General features: G+C 41.2%; 1 protein-coding gene across 3 annotated transcripts in view; it reads left to right on the top strand.

The window, feature by feature from the left end:
• FILIP1 (filamin A interacting protein 1) overlaps window positions 1-16,564 on the top strand; it is a 130,821-nt gene that overhangs the window by 92,810 nt on the left and 21,447 nt on the right. For all 3 annotated transcript variants that reach the window (XM_089530900.1, XM_089530899.1, XM_089530901.1), the window contains exon 5: window positions 7,441-10,246. In XM_089530900.1, coding sequence (XP_089387026.1) covers window positions 7,441-10,246 — 2,806 coding nt within the window. The remainder of the gene's footprint in view (window positions 1-7,440; window positions 10,247-16,564) is intronic.

The following is a 16,564-nucleotide window of genomic DNA, read 5'->3' on the forward strand; positions in this document are numbered from 1 at the left end:
CATTATTCCAAAATGTGACAAAATACTCAATATTTAAATGAATCTCTTTCAGATATTTGATTATCTCTTGCTTTCATATAAATCAGTTTTTATGATAATTTTATTCTGGATCCTATCAGATTCAGTATACTTACAATAATGAGTTATTGCAGTGGTGCATCTTGAGCCAAAGGGCTTCACATACTTTTTAAAGACATATCTTAAAATTAAACATTATGGCAGCCCCATAAGTTAGGCCAGTATGACTATTTCCAGGTTATCAATCAAGGATGCAGGGTAAGAAATGCCTTAAGTCACTGAAGACATGCATGGCTCAGGTGATACTTGATCTAGAGCTTTGCTTACCCAGTAAATGTATGTGTAGTGTATGTGCCTTTAAGTTGCTGGGCAGTTTATGACAACCCCATGGGTTTCCTAGGGTTTCCTTGGAGTTTATCAGACAAGGGAAATTGGAAGTATAATCCAGTGGCAATCCGAACGCAATCATGGGGTTTAACGTTATTGCATGATAGACTACCACACACAATTTCAGGCAATGGCAAGCTATTTTCGGGCAATGGGGAGTCAGTTCAAACGCAATTCGAATTCATGTAAATTTGCTGAACTAGCAAATTCACGTGAATGTGTTCTGGCCCCACTTTCTTTTCATCCGAAATTAAGAGAAATTCCTCCCGTGTGATAAACTCCTTAGACAAGTAATACTCAGAGGTGTCTTTGTCAGTCCCATCCTCTGAAATATAGCCCACAGCACCATGTATCCCTTGGTGCTCTCCCATCCAATTACTAACCAGGGATGACCCTGCTTGGCTTGCACGATCAGACATAGTCTGACTCCTGTAGAGGATTTAGGCTGTCAGTAAATGTGTACTGTACATAAATATGTTTCATTTTATAGAAGTATGTTAATTTTACATCTAGATATTAATCCATTTCTATAAAATGAAACATATTTATACAGTAAATGTATACAGTATGTAAATGTGTTTCATTTTATAGGCATGTATTAATTTTTGATGTAGATGTTACAAATAAACCTACATTTGTACTGCATATACAGTTTATATAGAAAGGCTAAGCGAATTTGGCAGACTTGTAAACACTGTATCAGGGTTGCATAGGACAGCAGCTTTCCTTATGTTAGAGAATCGACACAGCAGAAAAGGTTTCAGTTAAACCTCTTCCTCCTTCTTTCCCTCTTTTCTTTTCATCCTCCTCCTGAATTGAATGAGCACTGAGCCCTAGCTCCAGCATTTCTGTAGTTATATTTACTTTAAAAAGAGTCAGCAGAGTATAGTTGTTTGAGCACTGGGCTATGACTCTGAAGACCAGGGTTTGAAACCTCGCTTGGCCATGGAAACCCACTGGGTGATCTAGGGTGAGTCACACACTCTCAGCCTCAGGGAAAGGCAGTGGCAAAACCCTCTGAACAAATCTTGCCAAGCAAACCTCGTGATATGGTTGCCTAAGGGTCACCATAAGTCAGAAACAACTTGAAAGCACACAACCAGCAACAACAACATATTTTTGTAGATTGTATTTACTTAGTGTGGCTGATGACAGAAACTTTCAGTAGGCAATAAAACTAGGTGGCTTTTGAAGAAATGGGTCTGCATTTAAGAAATTATGCAAGGTTTTTGAGAGAGGGCAACACAGTAGTAAAGGCTGCTGCTACCTGAGCTTTCCATTATAAAATTACCCTGCTTTATGCACAGAATTTTACTGAGGGAGTCTAGGTGTTGTAGGTGCCATTTCACCACCTGTTCTACTACTTCCCCCCCCCCCCAACTAAGAGTATCTTTTGCATGGAAACAATTAGGAATATAATAAAGCACTTGAAAACACATTGTGCAAGACACATGCATTTAAGAACCCATGCTGGATAGCTCCCGAGGGGAGGTGACAGCAAGCTTCATGGCTGGCTGGTAAGAGAGGCGCCTTCATACTGCACAATTTTCCTGAATGGAAAGCATTCCTGTGTAGTAAAATGCCTGAAACTTACAAGCAAATCATAATCATGCAACTGTTCTCTACTGAAAGTGTTTTCTGGATATGGAAATGAATTTGATTGCAAAGCATTTTGCATAAGCTTAATAACACACAAGTCAGTTTCCTGTTTGATTATTTCTTCAATAATTTGACACAGATTTTAGCTGTGTATCTTTTTTCAGGAGGTGATTATTTAGTTTAAAAATCCAGAGTGGTTTGACATGTTAGGCCTTAAAATCAGAATTATAAAAATATCTTACAGCTTTCCAAAAAAAATTATAATATCTTGGATAAATGAAACGTAAACATATTATCTGAATTTCAGTTTTTAGAGGGTTTAATGGGGAAGTATTTCCTGCTACTCGCTGTAAAGAATAATAAAGCTGGCTATTTCAGGAGAACTAAACTGAATCTGGTGTAGTTTTTGTGGGGTTTTCAGGCTGTGTGGCCATGTTCTGGAAGAGTTCGGAAAAATACAGAAAAACATTGTGGATACTGGCTGTGAAAGCCTTCACGTTGAATCTGGTATGTTCAGTAGGGAAGTACACATGGACAGCAGTTACACAGTCCCTGTAGCACTTGGTTATTTGTATTCCATATTCCTTTAATGCACTAAGATGGTATAGATGACTCTGGTTGGGTGTCCGCTGGCTAAAATAATAATAATAATAATAATAATAATAATAATAATAATAAATTATATTTTTATCCCACCTCTCCATATGATTGAGGCAGGTTATAAAGTGAAAATACATACTTAAAATACCAGTGTGCCTGCGTTATATGCGAGCATGACCTACATGCTAGCACAGATGCTGGTGAAACGTCAGGAAGAACTCTTCTAGAACAGGCCACATAGCCCGAAAAACCCACAAAAAACTATGACTTACGTGACTTTTGTTAGGAAGGATCAAATTAGGGGAATTTAATTAGCTCAAATTTACAAGAGGTGTGTCCTAACAATGCACGCACAGGATCTTGTCCCTTAGTGTATACCAGAGGTTATCTAGTCCATCCCCAGAGAGAAAGAGACACAAAATGCCAATGAGTTGCAATTAAAATATAAACATTTATTAAAGCCACCTAACAAGAGGTATCACACACATTCAATGCTATAGCAAGGGAGGGGTGAGTAAAGGAAGGAAGGGAGAGGCACCGTTGGGAATATTACCTTAGAAGTCTTCTCCAGGAAGTCTGATGCGATGTAGGATGGATGGTGGATCGCAGCCGTGGGAAGGGGAAAGGAAGTGGCGACCATGGTGGCTATGAGCTGGGTTCCGGCAGGCAAAGCTAACTAGAGGCCCGAGAGACAGTGAGCTGTGGCTTAGCTCGAGTGATTTCAGCGGAGCCCAAGGCTTGGGAAACTCAAGCCTGGAGCGGCAGCTCTACAACCAAGGTATCAGGCTCAGAACTTCTGCTCTACAAGCCCACTGAAGGCTGGAATCGGGGTCCTTTTATACCCCTGAATGTATCCTCAGGCTATGGCTACCTGGCGAACAAAGGTCTTGATGGCTATCTTTTGTCTAAGCTGAAACTTACACAATGGATACACAAACAAGAGGTCTGGCACTTTTCAGGGGAAGACAAATATCTAGATGGCAGAGCTGTTAAGACAATCACTCGCTCATTAGGAGAGAGGCTGCCTCTATTGTCCTCTCATCTTTGAGCAGCCTGTGAAACTCATAGGGCAACTCCCAAAACTGCTTGCTTAAGGTTTAAAATGTACCTTTTTTTCCTGTGACCAAGCCTAGCAAGCTTGCTGGCTATGTGGTCAGCTCGCCTTTGGGATAATGGTGGCTTGCGATGGGGTCAGTCAGGGGTCATGACTTTTGATTGCTTGGTACCCAAAATTTATATAAAACCAAACTTGGTAACACTTTCAGCATACATTGAAAGCTGTGTCGGAAGAAGGTTCAGCGTGCCCTGGAAGGGGTAATGGTACGTGCGCCGTACCACGCTGCAGGCACAAGCCCCATTCTTTTGAATGGCGCTCGAGCATATGCGGAATTCCCCTTACATGGGGGGATCCAGAATGGATCCCCTGCGTAAGGGAAGTGCCCACTGTACATAGTTCCATACATAACTAAAATTACATAATCCCATTATCCCTCTCCTTAAAACTGACTACAGATTACAACATAACATTATAAAACACAATTAAAATACTCTGAGCTGCTTCTGGAGCATCATGGACCCAAAGCTGGCACTTGGCACTTCAGAGTGATACTGGATGTTTGTCTACACAGCATCCCACTGTGTCACCTATCGCTGACATATGGCATTTTTTTTGAGCCTGAAAATTAGGTTCCCAGTGTTGAACACATGGCTGGGTGCCTCATTCTGACCTCAGAGGAATGACTTGTGGCAGTGGCAGGTGGCACAGCCAGAATGCTCTGCATTTTCTGGGAAGATCTGGAAGAAATGACGAGTTTTTCAAATGCAGATTAAGGAAAGGATAAAGGATTTGCTGCAAGACTGCTCTTCCCCTATATGGATAGTTCACAGCCAAATTGGTCCTTTGGCCCTGTGTTATCTGGATAGGGCAACACAAGGGCAGGGAGAAACCAGTTCAGTTTTGCCCAGGAAGACATGCCCTCTTACTCCCAACTTTATGGTCACAACAAAATCTGTGAAGTAGGCACATCTAAAGGAGTGTCATGAGTCTAGTTCAACAGCTCAGTGGGGCCTTAATACAAGAACTCTTGAATTACCATCAACAGTCTAACCATTACATCATGTCTGGATTCCTGCTTTGGTCCAACAAATGCAAAGTTTTACCATAATTAAAAGATGATAGATCTCTGCTTTTAAAAAATAATAATAATTTAAAAGGGTTTTTTTTTTTGGGTGGGGGAGGGTGGACTATCTGAAATCAAGGTACAGTAAGTGAAAACCAGTTCACTTAGGTAAATGTTTAATGGTGATGTAATTTGTGAATGTTCTGTACATCCTGAAAAGTGCCTTACTAATGTAAAACCTCTGTGCACAAAGCTTCCTGCACTATCCCAAGTTGCATCACAGGTTAAAGGATGTGGCATATCTATGCATAAGGCTGGGGTAGATTTGTGTCACCCAAAAGTTTTGCACTGAAAGCCCTTTTAGGCATTAATACAAATTTTTAAAACTCACTTTTTTACTCTGCATATTTTTAGGAAAAAATTGATTTTTTTTAACGTATGTGTCATAATCTTGGTGAAATTGGAGGTGGCATGGTCTAACTGAGGAGGTAGGATCAGTCTGGCAAATTTGTTGTGTGTTGCCACCCCGCTCCCTTGTTCAGGGAATAGTAACCAAAGGCTAGCAGGGCTTCTGAAATGGAGGTTTATTTAGTATTTTAAAAACTTTTTTTACATGCAGTTGTCCCTCTGTACTTGCAAGGGTTGGGGTACCTGGCTGTGTGTGCTTTTTGTTGCTCATTCACTCATTTGCTAGCTTGCTCACTTGGGCAAGAGAAGAGATGAAGAGGGAGAGCATAGTCTGAACTATCATTAGCCCCTATTATACTGTGGAGCATAAGGCTGTCCATCTCCTTCACTGCAGTTGCCAGCAATGGAGCCTTTACGATGGTTGCGGCCACTTTCTTCCCAGCCGAGCCCAGCCATTAGATCAATGTTGAGGGGTCAGAGTGGGCTACCCCCTCACCCATGCTGCTGGGGAGCTTCCATTCTGTGTGTATGTGCAAGAGAATTGAAATGTGTGGCAGTCAGTACAGTTTGAGTCCAGTTTCTTGTGAGTAGGTGGGGCAAATGTGAGGTGACTGTAGACAACTCCTGGGATAATTGAGATGCCTGAAAATTCTCTTCTAGAGACCTTAGAGCAGCGGTTCTCAACCTGTGGATCGCGACCCCTTTGGGGGATTGAATGACCCTTTCACAGAGGTCACCTAAAATAATTGAAAAACATATATTTCTGATGGTCCTAGGAACTGAAACACCACTCCTCTATCCATTTTATAGTTGGGGGTCACCACAACATGAGGACCGTATTAAAGAGTCGCAGCATTAGGAAGCTTGAGAACCACTGCCACTGACCATTGGTAGGAGATGATCCTGTTAGCCATTCTGGTCTAGATAAGCCTAAATACCCTAAATACACCAGATCCTGTCTGATCTTGGAAGCTAAGCAGGGACAGTCCTGGTTAGTACTTAGAGGGGAGACCACTGATGAATATATAGTGCTGTGTGTGTGTTAACTGCCTTCACGTTGGCCTTGATTTATGAGGAGCCCTGGTGGCGCAGTGGTTAAATCCCTGTACTGCAGCCATTCACTCAAAACCACAAGGTTGCGAGTTCAAGACCAGCAAAAGGGCCCAAGCTCGACTCAGGCTTGCATCCTTCCGAGGTCACTAAAATGAGTACCCAGACTGTTGGGGGCAAATTAGCTTACTTGCTAATTAGCTTACTTGCTGTTCACCGCTATGATCTTTGGAATAGCGGTATATAAATAAAACAAATTATTATTATTATTATTATTATTATTATTATTATTATTATTATCCAGCAAAGCTTGTGTATTCCTCATTTATGAAAACAGCATATTTGAGAAATCTATATTTTTAAAATATGTATCTTTTGTATTTGTCTTTGAATTGCTGTATTGCAGTAGTATGAATTAATCTAGTGGTTTGTGCAAACTGTGTCTGACTTTGAACTGGTTTACTGATCCAAGTTACGGTCTCAGCTGGAACCGAGCCAAAGAGTTTTATACACACAAATGAATCTGAACTGGAATTGAACTCAAAACTTTAATGATTTAACTTTTGGCTCTTAACACACTAGACGATTTTGGTGTGCAGTCATGTAATCATTGGTGCATAACTAGTCTAAAGAGATGGGGAATTATAAAAAAATGTTTTAGTCTTACATTGCTGTATTACTGGAAAGAGTGGATTTGAACAGGACTGGGTAGCATAAGAAGAGCGTCTCTGGCTCAAACATAAGGCCTATTTAGCGTGGCCTTCTGTATTCACCATGGCCAGTCATATGCTTATGGGAAGTTCACAAGTAGGACACAAAATGAGCAGCCTCTTCCACTGGTGTACCCTTGTACCTAATTTACAGAGCCATACAATAAATTACTGTATAAACAGCAATTCATGGAATATCCTTTAGCTTACTGACTGAACATTATTAGGTCATCTTTTTCATTTCTTATTTTTACAGTTTCTTTGAATCAGGAGGATTTGCTCTCAGTCCTTTCATGTCAGAGATGTAAGGCAGCACACACAAGTCTAAAGGGAATAAGCCTGTGCATTCTTTTAAAGACGCCTTGCCCACTATTACCCTTAGAGAAGTAGCACACTGCAACCTATGGCAACTATAAATCTTTGAAAGCACTTACATCTAATAGTGCCTAAAGACAAAAATAGTTTTTAGGAAGCAGGATTTAAAGTTGTTACTGTTATTTTAAGAAAAGAAGTGTATGACCCTATGTGCATTTTTTTAATCTCCTCAGATTAAAGAAGCTTCTTGAACAAGAAAAGGTCTACCAAGCCCGCAAAGATAAAGAGCATGCAAAAAGGATCAACAAACTAAGAGAAGAATTAGTCAAACTTAAGTCCTTTGCACTCATGCTTGTGGATGAGAGACAGATGCACATTGAGCAACTTGATCAGCAAACCCAGAAGATTCAAGATTTAACTCAGAGATTAAGGGAAGAAGAGGAAAAACTTAAAATTTTAAGTTCCAAAGCCAAAGAAGATGGGCAGAAACTCATGAAAATAGAGGCAGAACTTGAACACAAGACATCATCATTTTCCCAAGAGTATGAGGAGATGACAGCTAAATTGGTCAGTCAGGAATCGCACAACAAACAACTCAGGCTGAAACTAGTTGGTTTAACCCGCAGAATTGAGGAACTTGAAGAAACCAACAAAAGCCTTCAGAAGACTGAAGAGGAGCTTCAGGAACTGCGAGACAAAATAGCTAAAGGGGAATGTGGGAACTCCAGTTTGATGGCTGAGGTGGAAAACCTCCGTAAGCGAGTGCTTGAAATGGAAGGCAAGGATGAGGAGATCACAAAAACTGAATCTCAGTGTAAAGAGCTTAAGAAGAAGCTGCAAGAGGAAGAGCACCACAGCAAGGAACTGAAGCTTGAAGTGGAGAAACTACAGAAGAGGATGTCAGAACTGGAGCGGCTGGAGGAGGCTTTCACCAAAAGCAAATCTGAATGCACTCAGTTGCGCTTGAACCTGGAAAAAGAAAAAAGCTTAACCAAAGACTTGATCAATGAGTTAGAAGTGTTGAAGACACGGGTAAAGGATCTGGAGTCTTCAGAAAATAAGTTGGAAAAAGCTGAACTGATCTTAAAAGATGACCTGACAAAGCTGAAGTCTTTTACTGTCATGCTGGTGGATGAAAGGAAAAACATGGTAGATAAGATAAAGCAGGAAGAGAGGAAAGTTGAGGGCTTGAATAAGAATTTTAAGGTAGAGCAAGGCAAAGTTATGGAAGTGACTGAGAAACTCATAGATGAAAGCAAAAAGCTTTTGAAGTTGAAATCTGAGATGGAGGAAAAAGTGTCCAGTTTGACAAAGGAAAGAGATGAGTTAATTGGCAAATTGAAGAATGAAGAGGAAAAATCTTCTGAGCTGAGCTGTACAGTGGATCAGTTAAAGAAAAGAATTGATGGCATAGAGAAGGTAGAAAGAGAAATAGCTAGAGATCGAGTTAGAAAAGGACCAGGGCTTAGTGGACAAGAGGATAACAAGATTAAAGAGCTGACGGCTGAAATTGAAAGACTGAAAAAGCGTCTCAAGCAACTGGAAGTGGTTGAAGGAGACTTGATGAAGACGGAGGATGAATATGATCAACTGGAGCAGAAATTTAGGACTGAGCAGGACAAAGCTAACTTCCTTTCTCAGCAGCTGGAAGAAATGAAGCTCCAGATTGCTAAAAACAAAGCAATAGAGAAGGGGGAGGCTGTAAGTCAGGAGGCAGAGCTGAGGCAAAGGTTCCGGCTGGAAGAAGCTAAAAGCCAAGACTTGAAAGCCGAAGTGCAGGCTCTCAAAGAGAAAATTCATGAGCTAATGAATAAAGAAGACCAGCTTTCTCAGCTCCAAGTGGATTACTCAGTCCTTCAGCAAAGGTTTCTGGAAGAAGAAAATAAAAACAAAGTCATGGGGCAGGAGGTGCTGACATTAACAAAAGAGCTCGAGCTGTCGAAGCGCTATAGCCGAGCCCTGAGACCCAGCATGAATGGTAGAAGAATGGTGGACATACCTGTGACATCCACAGGAGTGCAAACTGATGCAATGAGCATTGAGGCAGCAGAAGAGGAAACACCTGCTGTGTTCATTAGGAAATCCTTCCAGGAGGAGAACCACATCATGAGCAATCTTCGGCAGGTTGGGCTTAAAAAACCCACTGAGAGGTCATCAGTGCTTGACAGATATCCTCCTGCAGCAAATGAGCTTACCATGAGAAAATCCTGGATTCCATGGATGAAAAAACGAGAAAATGGTTCTCAAGCCAACCAGGATAAAGGGGCCAGAATACAAACAAGCCCAGAACGTCCAGGAGAGGTTGTACTTTCTCCAAAGCAGGGACAGCCTCTTCATATCCGTGTAACTCCAGATCATGAGAACAGCACTGCTACTTTGGAGATTACAAGCCCAACAGCTGAAGATTTCTTCTCTAGCACCACTGTTATTCCTACCTTGGGGAATCAGAAACCACGGATTACTATCATTCCCTCTCCTCATGTCACATCACAAAAAGGGAAAGGAGGTGAGAGCCCTGGAGGCCCAGAGAGAGCAATGTCTCCGGTGACGATAACTACGTTCTCTAGGGAGAAATCCTCAGAGAGTGCCAAGTCTCCATTCACAGAAAGGCCAGTGTCCCCCATTCAGATAATGACTGTGTCTACCTCTGCAGCACCAGCAGAAATTACTGTGTCACCTGAATCACAAGACATGACCATGGGGAGGGCTGTTTTCAGAGTGACTCCAGAAAAACAAACTGTCCCAACTCCAGTCCGGAAGTACAGTGCAAACACGAACATTATAACAACCGAGGACAACAAAATTCATATCCACTTGGGCTCCCAGTTTAAGCGCTCATCTGGTGCTGCTCAAGAGGGAACAAGCCCTGTGATTACTGTCAGACCTATGAATGTAGCAGCAGAGAAGGAGGCTATGACTGGGACTGTCCTTCGTTCCCCCAGGAATAATGTGTCCGCAAGGCCTGGAGCAAGCAAAGTTACAAGTACCATCACCATCACTCCAGTTACTACATCATCCACACGAGGAACACAATCCATGGTAAGCCATGCTGACTGTTATAAAGGATATAGTGACGTGACAGGTAAAAAACTGGGAAATGGGGAACTGAGAATCAGAGGGCAGAGAGTTGGACTTTCACCTGGGAGGTCTGAGTAAATCCTAATTCTACGTGGGGGTTTGCTGGCATGGTTCAAGAGCAGTAAGATGCCATGATCTGAAACTGCTTTTCTTCATAAATAATTTGTCTTACCTCAGAATGATAGCTTGTTTTCATTATTGTGCAGTGAGAACAAGTCAGCATCTGAAACTGTGGTACTACACATGTATCTCTTGTCAAGTCTCTTGGACAGAAAGTTTGAGACATATCCCTTAAAAGTATGCTGAAGGCTTCTTTCCTACCCATTTGCTTTTTTCCTGAATGTCAATGGGCAGGTGCCAAATTTTGTATATTGCATCCTTCACAAGACAAGAGGCACATGCTTTTTATACTCTGTTGTATGCACCCAAGTATGGAATGTAAAGTGAATATGTGCTGCCAAGTCTCGTTCAGAAGTCCCACTGTTTTCACTAGGGCTTATTCAGGTTTGCAAAATGTTAGGAAGAATCGAATTAGGGGAATTTAATTAGCTCAAATTTACGAGAGGCGTGTCCTAACAACGCACACAGCGGATTGTGTCCCTATGTGTATACCAGAGGTCATCTAGTCCAACCCCAAGAAACAGAGACTCCAATGCCAAAGGAGGTGCAATTAAAATATAAACATTTATTAAAGCCACACAACAAAAGGGATCACACACACGCACACACATTCAATGCTAAAGCAAGGGAGGGGGAGAGTTTGGGGGTAAAGGAAAGAGGCACCATTGAAATATTTACCTTAGGAGTCTTCTCCAAAGCAACGGATGTGAGTGATGGGGGATGATGAGACATGGCCACGGAGAAAGGGGAAAGCAAGCGGCAACCGCGGTGGCTAGGAGCTGAGTTCCGGCTGGCAAAGCTAACTTAGAGGCCCGAGAGAGACAGTGAGCATTGGCTTAGCTCAAGTGATTTCAGCGGAGCCCAAGGCTCGGGGAACTCAAGCCTGGAGCAGCAGCTCTACAAGCAAGGTTTTGAGGTTTGGAACTTCAGTTCGACAAGCCCAATGAGGGCAGAAATCTAGGTCCTATTTATACTGCGAAACGTATCCTCAGGCAATGGCTACCTGGTGAACAAAGGTCTTGATGGCTATCTTTTGTCTAAGCTGAAACTTACACAAAGAAGAGTTCTGACACTTTCAGGGGAGGACAAATATCTAGATGGCAGAGTTGTTTAAGACAATCACTCACTCATTAGGAGAGAGGCTACTTCTTTGTCTTCTTCTCTTTGGGCTGCCTGTGAAACTTGAAGGGCAACTCCCAGAACTGCTTGCTTAAGGTTTAAATCTACCTTTTTCCTGTGACCAAGTCCAGCAAGGCTGGCTGGCTACGTGGTCAGCTCGCTTTTAGGGTAATGGCGGCTTCTGATGGTGTCAGTCAGGGGTCATGATTTTTGATCGCTTGGCACCCAAAATTTATATAAAACCAAACTCGGTAACAATAGGGCTGCTCTTAAGTAATGCATAAGAAACAAGCCTGACTTGTTTGTGACCATGCTTTTCAAGTGGCAAGGTCATTCCTGGATTTTGATACTTTATCCTAGAGAGAAAAACAACAACAACACCCCCCCCCCAAAAAAAAAACCCCATAGCTTCTATACATAGCATGCTATGGGTAAGATTAGAATAGAGCCGCTCTCCTTATGTGCTGCTGATGATATTAATAATAATAATACAGTCACCCCTCCATTTTTGTGGGGGATCCACTCTAGACCCCTCCCCCACAAAAACAAAAAATCGCTGATATAGCAGTCCCTATTGACTCCAATGGTGCTGCGCTTCTGTGTGTGCTTCTGCACACGCACCTCAGGCGTGCCCCCTATTGTGTTGCCCTCCATTTGCCCCTTACATATTTCTGAGGGATGCGGACTCCAAGTCCATAAAAACGGAGGGGCAACTGTAATAATTTAATTGTTTATAAAGTAAGATATTTTATAAACATCTGATTACCATTTGATGACAGCCCTAAGACAATTTTACCACAGCTTGTTTGTTGTAAGAGCATTATATTTGGGTATGTTTGTATCCCTAGATAGATGGATAGAGAAAGATACATCAGTAATATTCAGTGATATTGAACAAGCATACTTCACAGACATAGATTCTCCATTCTCTCTCCTTTGCTTAGCCCATATGTCCCACCTGTTCATTTATATACTCTGTTTCACTCTGTACTGCATCTGAAGAAGTGGATTTATATCCATGAATGCTCATGCAGAAACAAAATCCAGTTAGTCTTAAAGACACTGCTACATTCCCACCCCACCTCTTCTGCCTTTCCTCTTCTTTTTGCTCTGGTTTTAAAGAGAGTCTTAAAACAGTATAATCAAATATAACAGTTCACCCAGCAATGAGAACTAAACTGACATTTTTGAAAAAGCTAGGTTTTTGGTTTTTTTTGACATTTTGGAAAAAGCTAGCATATCACCATTGCAGGACACCTTCCATGCTCAGGTCTTAAATGTATTCAATTCTTCGTAACTATCCAGCAGTGCAATGCATTTTATGACATGCTTTGGTTCCTTGCTTAGGTGTCAGTACAAGCAGTAACCTTTTTAGCTGGATCTTGCATAATCACATTTCAATCTTTTTAACATTAATTATCTTTAGTGAGACATTTCTGCTGATTGGAAAGGAAAACACAGCTAGCATCTTTAATTCACTCTAAATGCAAGTGTGCTATTGATATCACATTGATTAGATTTTTTTAAAAACTGTGTTTTGTGCGTCTGTGAAGGGAAACTGCAGTTTCTAAATCAGAAACAATTTGTGGCAGATTGGAAATAAGCCTTTTTATCCACACGTTAACAGTTGAACTAACAGAAAATATTGCCACCAATGTACCACATGTAAAGAAAGCCAGAGCTGAAAAAGTAATTAGGTAATGGTATAGTTCCAAACCCCCAAAATAATTAATTTGTTTCTGCTACTTTTTAAAAAAGTAGTTAATTTAACTAAATGGCTACTTTTGGTTACTTCTGAAAATCTGAATGGAACAAGTGCTGGACTATATAGGACAACATTCCTATTTATTTTGTAGGAGAAATCAAACATGTTGTCTCTAGCAATGAAAATTCTTGATGCAGCAAGTAGTCAGGAGCCCTTCCTGACACCCAAAAACTATGGCAACACTTTGCATATTTTTCTCCATTTATCCTGAACTCTGTGAGGTTCTTTAGTCTCTCTACTGTTCTTGAGAGAAATAGAAAAAAAAGTTCTAGCACTGTAATTCAGCACTGCTATCCAAATAGGTTTTTTGCATGTCCTGTTTGCATCCATGAGTTCTTGCCCTCTACCATTTTTCAATCTTACATAGTCACCTGTTGTAACTATTGTGTATTTATGTGATTTCAAGTTCCTGCTCACTTCTCTTGACAATGAATTTCTCTTAATAAGGGTTGTCTTAGGCAAGGAATACTCAGAGGTGGTTTTGCCAGTTCCTTCCTCTGAAATATTTGTCTACAGCACTTGATATTCATTGGTGGTCTCCCATCTAAGTATGAGCGATAAAAGCATCTTAACTATAAGGAAGTACCCAAACAGTATGGAACCACTTTCCTTTTGTCAGCTTATGAGAATCAAGCAAAAAACAATGAGAACAAAATAAACAACCAAAATTAGTAAAACAAAGAAAATTATTTTCTCTCATCTCGTTCTCCACAGTGTCCAACAGCACTTATTCCCACAAAAAGAACAGAGAAAAAGAAACCAGGACCAGGAATTACAATGATCAGATACTGTATATCACTGCTTTTCAAAGGGAATTAGTCCCCCCTCCCCCATGTTTCTCACAGAAGTACTATATTTGTGTCCATTAACTACAACTTTTTCATTCCTGGAAACTCACCATAGACTGGCAGCCAAGGGCTCCGGCACTGGTCTGCAGACCACTACTCTGCCTTACATCAAATTCCACCTGCTACATAGTTGTTATTGGTTTTTTTTTTAGAAATAACATGTGAGGTGAATGAATATATTAATGCTTAGTCTTAAACATTGTATTCCACATTCAAAAAGATAATACTCCATATGCCATTTTTTCCCCAAATTTTCTGAACAAAAAAAGTCTTCATGGAAAAAAGGGGGCAAGGTTCTGCCTGCCACCAAATTTTCCATCTCCCCACCACCTCCACAGGCTTTCACATCTTTGTCCCTGACTAGACTGGTTGGAGTGATGGCAAACTGAATTCAAAAATAAAATTGAGTACTATCCGTTCACCTCTATAGAGGCTTCATTGGAGTTTATCACATGTGAGGAATTCCTCTTAATTTTGAATGAAAAGAAAGTGGGGCCAGAACGCATTCACGTGAATTTGGTAGTTCAGCGAATTTACGTGAATTTGAATTGCATTCAAAATGACTTCCCGTTGCCCGAAAATTGCTTGCCATTGCCCGAAATTGTGTGTGGTAGTCTATCACGCAATAACGTGAAATCCCATGATTGCGTTTGGACTGCTCATTGCCTGAAATTGCGTGTGGTAGTATATCATGTAATAACGTTAAACCCCATGATTGCGTTCGGATTGCCATTGGACTATACTTCCAATTTCCCTTGTCTGATAAACCCCAAAGTGGAATAACTGCATCCCATGGAGAACAGATCTCTCTTCCTTGCAGTTCTTTTTCATATTGGGTATCCAGAGCATAAAATATCAGGTGTTTTGGGGGGGCCTGCTGATATTTCCTTGTGTTTCAGCAATATTCTACAGCTTGGACGTAACTCATACTCACATAACTAACTAACAATTGGTTTTTTGTATATTACAATTATAGTTTAAAATATATTAAACTACAACTAAAATACATTAAAAATACATTAAAATGCAGTTAAAATAAATTGTGGTTTAAAATGGGACATGGTGGCTTAGTAGTTAAGATGCTGACAATGACAACTGCAATATTGGCAGGTTGGCAGTTCGATGCCCAAGTGCCATGTGACAGAGTGAGCTCCTGTCACTAGTCCCAGCTTCTGCCAGCCTAGCAGTTTGAAAGCATGCAAACGTACAAGTAGATAAATCAGTAGCACTTTGGTGGAAAGGTAATATCGTTCTGTGCAGTTATGTTGGCCACATGATCACAGAGTTGTCTTTGATAATGCTGGCTCTTCACCTTAGTAACAGAGATTAGCACTACCCCCTACAGTCGGTTACGACTTGACAGTCATGTCAAAGGGGATACCTTTACTCTTTTTTTAATTTAAAAGGGAATGACATCACTCCTTTGGTGTAACTGTAACTTTTTTGCAGAGCACTCTGGATTATATGGAATAATTTTGAGTGAACTATTAGCCCGTCATAATTCATTGCAGAATGCCACTGGGCGGGTGGAAAGGGAAAGTCGTTCTTGCTGGCTAGTAGAAATAATTTTGGCTAATAAGACCAGTCATGATTTGTGGGCTCCTAAACCCCACTGGTTCACATTGGTGTTAGGTGTTCAATGATATTTTTCTTTAAACATCACCCCCCCTCCCCATGGTGCAATTGTTTACCCTAGCAGGGCTTGAGAAATAATTTGTATGGAGGGCAGACCATGGAGGGAAAAACCTGCTTGGCTAAGGCATTTAGGTTGGAGAAGCTTTTTTGGTGTCCATCAGCTCTGGTTTCTAAGAAGAAGTGGCAGTATAATGTGCAGGAAAACAAATGGCTTTTTCTCCCCTTGCTTCTGCAACTGCCTTCCCAATTGTCCTCTCTCAATCTCTCTGTGAGGGTCCCTTCAGATTGAATGAAATAGAGAGCAGGTTGGCCTTGAAGAGGATTCTGCCTTGGCACCAAACCCTGGTGTTCCTCAAAGGGAATAAGAGGTACCGGCATTCATTCTCCTAATAGATGGTAGTAGGGTGCTAGAGTGCAGTTCCATACTGTGCGACTATCCCCATTTGGAAGGGATAATCCCTATTACTCCTCTGTCATTCCACTTTTTCAACTGCTTTTCAAATGTCCCAGTTTCTCCCTCCTCCTCCCACCTTTGTTTGTCCCACCCTTTGTCTTCCGCTTATTTTAATGGCTGCAGACTGAATTCAGACTGCAAAAATAGTCTGACCTCAGTTAACACAGCAAGACAGAGAAGAGGAGAGGGATGGAATCTTCTCCCTCCCATCAGGTCCAGGCAAAAGCAAACTGCTGCAGCTTCTTATGTGTTCTTTCTCATTGGAAACTTTTGCCATCTTGACCACACAATGATGTTGTGTGGCCACATATGTGCCAGTTTTTAATCTGTGCAATGTT

The sequence above is a fragment of the Sceloporus occidentalis genome, unplaced genomic scaffold (assembly GCF_023333645.1).
Source record: "Sceloporus occidentalis isolate IW3139 unplaced genomic scaffold, rSceOcc1.0.p SCAF_6, whole genome shotgun sequence".
In the NCBI taxonomy this organism is placed as follows: Eukaryota; Metazoa; Chordata; class Lepidosauria; order Squamata; family Phrynosomatidae; genus Sceloporus; species Sceloporus occidentalis.